This window comes from Gavialis gangeticus, unplaced genomic scaffold (genome assembly GCF_001723915.1).
Source record: "Gavialis gangeticus isolate Ggan-Ray unplaced genomic scaffold, GavGan_comp1, whole genome shotgun sequence".
NCBI lineage: Eukaryota > Metazoa > Chordata > Crocodylia > Gavialidae > Gavialis > Gavialis gangeticus.
In genome coordinates this window covers 181,892,996-181,900,025 of record NW_017728992.1, presented here as the reverse complement: position 1 = coordinate 181,900,025, position 7,030 = coordinate 181,892,996, and the positions used below count along the sequence as shown (strand labels likewise).

The 7,030-nt window shown below is 38.5% G+C and overlaps 1 protein-coding gene across 3 annotated transcripts in view; it reads right to left on the bottom strand.

The window, feature by feature from the left end:
• COL14A1 (collagen type XIV alpha 1 chain) overlaps window positions 1-7,030 on the bottom strand; it is a 266,741-nt gene that overhangs the window by 134,732 nt on the left and 124,979 nt on the right. For all 3 annotated transcript variants that reach the window (XM_019528109.1, XM_019528108.1, XM_019528110.1), the window contains 4 exons: window positions 5,272-5,401; window positions 3,312-3,434; window positions 2,191-2,340; window positions 1,443-1,559 (listed from right to left, as the gene is read on the bottom strand). In XM_019528109.1, coding sequence (XP_019383654.1) covers window positions 1,443-1,559; window positions 2,191-2,340; window positions 3,312-3,434; window positions 5,272-5,401 — 520 coding nt within the window. The remainder of the gene's footprint in view (window positions 1-1,442; window positions 1,560-2,190; window positions 2,341-3,311; window positions 3,435-5,271; window positions 5,402-7,030) is intronic.

Sequence of the window (7,030 nt, the reverse complement as noted above, 5' to 3'; positions counted from 1 at the left end):
TTCAATTATACAATCAAATTACATTTCATGGTATCTTTAGTTCATTTCACTAGGTCTTAATAATTGCACTTGAAGTTATTCAAGCTTTTCAAAGGTGCCACTCTATGCAAAATACTAATTTTTCAATATAACAAGATAGCAAGTGTGTACCAAGAAAAAGTAAAATAGCTTGGATACAAGTAAAGCCTCCTCCAAATGGATAAAGCCAGAGTCTGACTTCCCCTGTTTAACCCTGGATACATTTAAAGCACTACATTTAAAGAAAATATGAGAAAGAGATTTTTCTTCATATTCCCTACAGAAAATACTGAAAGTGTCAATTTGCTTGTTGCCATTTGTTGCTGGGTTTCTCAGAACACCAAAGACTCCCCATGCCTGAAGAAGGGTGACTGTGATTGAAAGCTTGATAAGAACTTTTTTCCAACTACTCAGTTGGTCTAATAAAAGATATCACATCTACTCAAAGAACCTGGCCTGCCATCAGGATGAAAAGCATTCATATAAAGCTAACTAATCACCAGCTGAAAGACACATAGAGTAAAACTCAATAATCCCACTTAATCACAAGGAGATCCCACTGCAAACACTGGTCTATGTTTTCTACTGGTCCTTAGTTTAAATTAATTTACCAAGCTACCTCTTCCCTTCCTAATATCTCAGCTATTCTTTTAACACCTACAAACACACAGAGACTGCCTACACAGCTCCCTTCCCTCAGGGAGACTAGACTTCTCTGTTAATTTGCACCTGAATTGACACAAGGTTCAAACATCCTCTCCCACTTTTGAGGGAGCAGTCATCTACCCTGCTCCCCCATCACTCTACTCTTTTGGAAGCCAGCACATAGACTCATTCCCATACAGTTCAACAGACTGAAGCAGAAGACCAGAGGACCCTAGTTTCTTGTTCTTATGGCTAGAGAATGAGAGACTGACCAAGCCTGAGCAGGTAATTTAGCTGGGAGCTGGAAAAGAGTGGGCTTGAAGTGCTGAGGTACAAAAAGGTAGGCAGCATCCAAAGACGCCAGAAATGAGAAGGTGCTGAAGGCTTCTGGATCTCCTACTAGATAAAAGGCAACATTAAGAAAGCTGGGAAAAGAGCATGTATAGACAGAGGGGGAAAAATCAGGGCAGTAAGGGCTGGCAGCTTAGAGATGGCAGCACTTTAAGGGCTCCAAGAATGTGGATAGCCATCCAAGCTTTTACTTTCAAAGGACTTTAACATAGAATGTTTTTTGGTTTGTTCATCTTCAATTTTGCCTATTTCTATTTTCTTCCAATTACTGTAAATGCTAATGTTCATATTTTGTTACAATGTAATTACTTGTAGGAGCAAAGATTGGGATGGCAAACCCCATTTACAGCCAGTCTTGTGCTCATTCTACAAGCAGAATTCCTGCCAACAATAAAGTAAAGTGATTATAGAAAGATGTGCTGACTTACCCACAAGAGACTCTATAATGATCCTGTATGCCGTGGCATGTCTGTGAAGCTGCCACTGGGCACAAAGACTAGTCATGCGGACCTGATAAGCATCCAGATTGGTCACACTCAAAGGCACTGCAATTGATGAGAAAATAAAGAAATTCACATCTTTATTCAATGTCATTAACACACAAAATTATACAAGATAATTTTTTTTAAAAAAGCGCATGAAAAAGTGAGCAACCATTTTTGTATTTAACTTTAATTCATCATTCAACTAAGAATAATCTCAAGCAAATCTAATACAAGAAAGGAAAGAGAAAAATACACCCTTAGTCCCAGGATCTGGAACTTAACAACAGCCAATAAGTAATATTAGAAATGTTCAGAATAGCAAGGTTGTCACTGGAATATCAATTCCATTGTCAAAGTTGAATTCTATGGTCAGATCATACAGAAGGATTGCCTTACCTTGAAAAAGAAACACACTTTTCATTATGGAAATTTATATCTCATATTAGATAATACTATTTGAATAATAAATAATATTACATGCTTCATGACCTTTCTCTCATTAATATCAGCCTGGTATTTTAAAGCTCTGTGCTTTCTCATGGAAAAAAAGGACTACCTTTCAATAATTTCCACAAAATACATAGAAAAGGAAAAGAACTCCACAGGAGGCTTTATTCAGAGAGCTGTTCTGAGCTCAAGTTATACTGAAAAATGGCCCATGGAGTTCTGAACAGCATGACATAATTCTTACAGGTTTTGGCTATGCCTGACAGGGCATCGCTGAAGCCCGTTGAATATGAAGCAAATACTTTAACACTGTACTCTGTTCCACTGAATAGATTTAAAATCAGAATGGTGTTGATATCATCTCCTACAAAGGTCTCCAATGCTGGTCCAGGGACTGTGAAAAAGAAAAGAAAAGAAAACAAAAGAATATTTTCAAATTATTGGGACTGGAAGGCATTAAAAAAAAACCTCATAATCTTCAGTTAGATTTCTAATTCTTAACTCATCATTCTATTAGTTGTGGAACAGAAATTTCAAGATACTGTCTACCCAAAACATCTTATAATCCAAGATTGGCACACAGAAGCCAGGGCAGAAGAGGGAATCTAGCAGTGGGATACATTTAGAACTAGACACTGGTACCCAGGAAATCGCTTCTTTGCTTCTCCAGGGATCTAACATCACTCTGAACAGTCAGCTGAAGATTCCTTTACGGTGGGTTTGTGTCAGGACCAGTAGGAGGTCTAAAGGATCTCTGCCAACATAGTTATTCTTAAGAAACAACTGCAAGCCAGCATAGCACAAAGGTGGCCTGAAGGTGATCCAAGCAATGTTGGAAACAAACGTGGTGTAGAACTGCCCTGAGGCAGGGAGATACAACCAGTTCTTTTGCTACTTCCATCTTAGCTGAATTCAATCTTTAGGAGGTGCACCAAAGAACTCAGATACTGGAGGTTGTTCCTTTCCCCCCACCCCTCCTTCTCTGTAATGTAACAAACTCACATCTAATGGTCATCATGGAAGAAATATATTCTAGAGGGAACAGGAAGAGGAAGGTGGCTCCTTGGTTTTTAAAAAAAATGTGACCTTGCTCATAGTTTGCTGTACCTGGCACAGGGGACAGCACACAAAAGTTCATGGAGCATGGGCTGAAAGCAAGCCACAATTGAAATACTGGGGAGGAGAGGGGAGCGTTTAAATGGAAGTTCAGAGTTGACCTTTGCATTTCTAAGAGGAATCTGCTTTTAAAAGTCGATTCAGGTTTCCATTTGCAATTTTTTAGTTTAAGCATGATTTCACAAAGATACTGAAGATACTGGAAAAGCAAAAGTGGAAGACCAAAAACAGTCCATTTTGAAAACTCACTGTTGATAGGTTTGTAGACAATCCTGTAACCCATTGTTGGGGAGGGAGGGGCATCCCAGCTAATGCGTAATCGGTTGTACCATTCATCTGAGACTCTTAAATTTCTGGGGGCAGAGAGAGTCACTAAAAGGAAAACAAATCACAAGTTTTCACAACTGTATCTCTTGCAAACACATGTACACACCATGGACACACACATAAATAATAACCAACATCACACATAACTCAAGAATGAGTTTGGAGTTCTTTTAAACGCTGAGGAATAGCTCCCAAAAGCTCACAGGAACTGTCTGAACAAGGAACTAGGCCTACTGGTGTCAAATTCATCCATGGCATTATGCCAGTGGATTAAAACTGGAATATTTAAAGATTTTATACTGATAATTAATTTAGACTGTTTTCTCTATCTCATAATCAAGCAATACCCAGCCCTCTTATTAATAAAAAGAGGACCAGATAAAGCAGTAAAACAGAATCCAGAGATAATCATCTTACATTTATATATTTCCTTTCTAGGCAAACTATCTCAAGGAGATTTAAAAATATAGGTCCTGCTCCTGTGAAAAACAAAAAGCTTGCTTAATAGAGCACTGCAACTCTTCACATACTTAAGATTCATTATGTCCCTATGTCTTTGCAGGACTTTGGATGATGTACAAATAAGAGACCCCATTCTATGCACCACTGAAAACCAGCCATTTATGAAGTAGGACATGGGAACTGCTTAGCAGCACAGCGGGCATTTATACACATACCTTTTCATCCCGCGACACACCAGAGACCTAGCAGGCTGACACACACTGCTCTGCGCTGCGCTGTGTGCGGTTGCATAAGTAATGAAATACATGTCAGCATGCAGAAAATGGCAGTAGTGTGCTTCTGAAATAAAACACCTCTGATACGTTTTAATTCAAAAGCACGCCACCACCATTTTCTCCATACTGATGCACATTTCACCACTTGTAAAACGGCACACGCCACAGCGCTGGCCACTTTTAAAAGTGCCCGGCGCTGCAGTGCAAGCATATGTACAAATGCCCATAGTGACTAATATTAAAGTACAGAGGCAACTTAGTTAGAAAGAGTGACCTATACCGGCACTTAGACAGGATTATAAAACTAATGTAACAACTGAAAATAGCTTGACAGTTTTTTTTAATGATGTCAAATAGTCATGGATTTGCTTCTTAAATACATAATCTGAAATAAAATACAGCACAATAGCTGTGGCATTGGTATATCACTAACTCAGAAGGCTTGAATGTTACCTGCTGTACCACCAGTATCACCTTTTACGGTACTGGAGTCTGCTTGGTAGACTGCCTAAGCAGTCTTACTCTTATAGGCTAGGGACAAACATTACACATAAACTGGTTTAAGTGATTAGAAACTGGTTTAAACCTGTAACAGAACAGACATTCAGTGCACATAAACCAGTTTCAAAATGTCTGAAACCGGTTTGAGATAAACCTGGTTAAATGTAATATCAGACTTAACTGATTTGGGTCAAACTGGTTTCTGCAATGTCTGTCCCAGACCTGAGCAACCTAGATGCTTTGGAGCCCTGGGTGGAGCTCTCTGCACATGCCTGCATTTCTGAAATGAAAAGGGAATGTCTATCGGTTCAAGCTTTGTAGGTTAAACTAACCTGCAAAGATTGAATCAATTCAAGCTCAGGCTTTTTGAGTGTCTGTCCCTAGCCATAAAGTTTCTGCTACCTGACAGTATCCTAGAATAAGACACAAACATTTCTTGATTAAAAACTATCTAATAGAACCCAGACAATGCCATAGGACTAGTATAAGGTCGTTGATTCATAAGTTTCTCAATTGTTATGACTGAGTTCACATCTTATATTAAATTCAGATGTGTTTGTACTGTTATGGGAAAAAGGTACCTAAAAGAAAACCTCTTCTTACTTACACCACTGCTTGGATAAAAGCAGAAAGCTAGTACTTACGGGTCTTGCCAGGAGTGGAGACACTGACTCCTTCCCCATCAGAATAGACAGGAGTGACAGTAACTTTATATTCAGTATCTGAGAGCAAAGGCTGAAGAAGAATATGGTTTTGTCTTCCAGGTACCATTACCTGGAAGGTGGGAACAGCAGAAACAAACAAGACTGACTGTTAGCTTTCTGAATGCTTTTATAATCATATATGATCTGTGCCATCATGCTCTCAAAGATTGTAAAGCAATTAATTCCTAATGACCAAATTTATACTGTAAAAATGTTTGTAATGCTGTATAATAAAAAATTTACCCTCCCAAAACAATCAACAGACCTATTTATTATGTGTATCTAAGGTTATATTGTACAAACAGAACCTTCCAGTAAAGGATAGTTATACCTGGATATATGACCTATAATTTAACTAGACCCATGGGCTGATAAATCTTTAAAATATTCATGCGATCAGTACCCAGTCTGGATGGCTACTATTCAAGCAGCTGTTTCAATTTAAATGAAGAGGGAATACACTGATTTTGTTATGGATTTACTAACACTGAACCTGTTAAAGGCCAGTCTAGGTGTTTTTAGGAATTGTAACACACAGGCCTTAAAAGAAGGGGAAAAGGAAATCAGCCTTTTACAGGAGAAGAAATACATATTCAGGAAATTAGGAGACATGAGTGGAGCAAGCTGAAGGCAAATAGACTTTGACCATTTTGGAGACGTGAAATGACACTGAGCCTTTGGGAGAACAGAGAGAAGCATTGGCTACAAAAAGCAGAAGGAGCCCAAGTCAGTAAGACCCTAGGACCATGTTATCTAAATTTTGATCTAGCAGCCTGAGAAAGGAAACCAGAAAAACTGTAGACAGCTGCCAGGATTACAGAAACTATTTCAAACTTTTCTGAACTTAAATGGTTCTTTTTTTGTACAGTAAAAATCTCTTCTATTAGGTGAATGCCTTCATTAGACAATTTAGTTTTGAGTATCTGGGCAAAATGTATGTCACAGTAGTTGACTGACTTCATTATATATTTATCTCAGGATCATCTCTTGAGTTCTAGAATTTACCAATAACATTTTATTTAAAAAAAACCTAAATTCATGTGTGATATTACAAGCTAAGGACAATTAGAAGTAGGCACACCTTGAACACAGACCCACTGTTTTAAGAGAGGCAGGCTCAGGCATACAAGATGAAATGTAAAGTCAAGGAAACAATGAACTCTCATGTCCTTCTCCTGACAGTACAGCAGATTATCTGGGAAAGGTCAGTAGCAGATCAGGGAGGACCAAACAGCCTAGATATTGCTCCTTTTGACAATGACATTGTACTTCTATAAGGAAAGCATGGTGTCTTTAGAACATCACTTGTTTTTGTTAGGGTGAGAGTATTTGAATCTTGGGGAGCACTGAATTTGCAGCTGAATAAAAGTCTATAACTTGTGGCATAGCAAGCTGCTAACCACAAGGAAAAACGGTATGTTAAAAGTAACATTGCAAAATGCGCAGGCAAGCATTTTCCTAACAATGTAGCACTGTTGTAAGATATATAGCTCACTGTGTAGGAAGACCAGGATGTAGACCACTGGCTATCACTAGGAGATAAAGCAGAAGCAAGAACTTGGAGACAGTGAAGAAATCAGCAAAAGATCGCAAGTGACCAAAAGAAGCAGGGGTCAAGGTCTTAGGCATGCACTCATAGCAAAAAGACATGTAAATAAGCAAAATGCATAGGCAATTCCATGCTAATGAAGTAAACAGT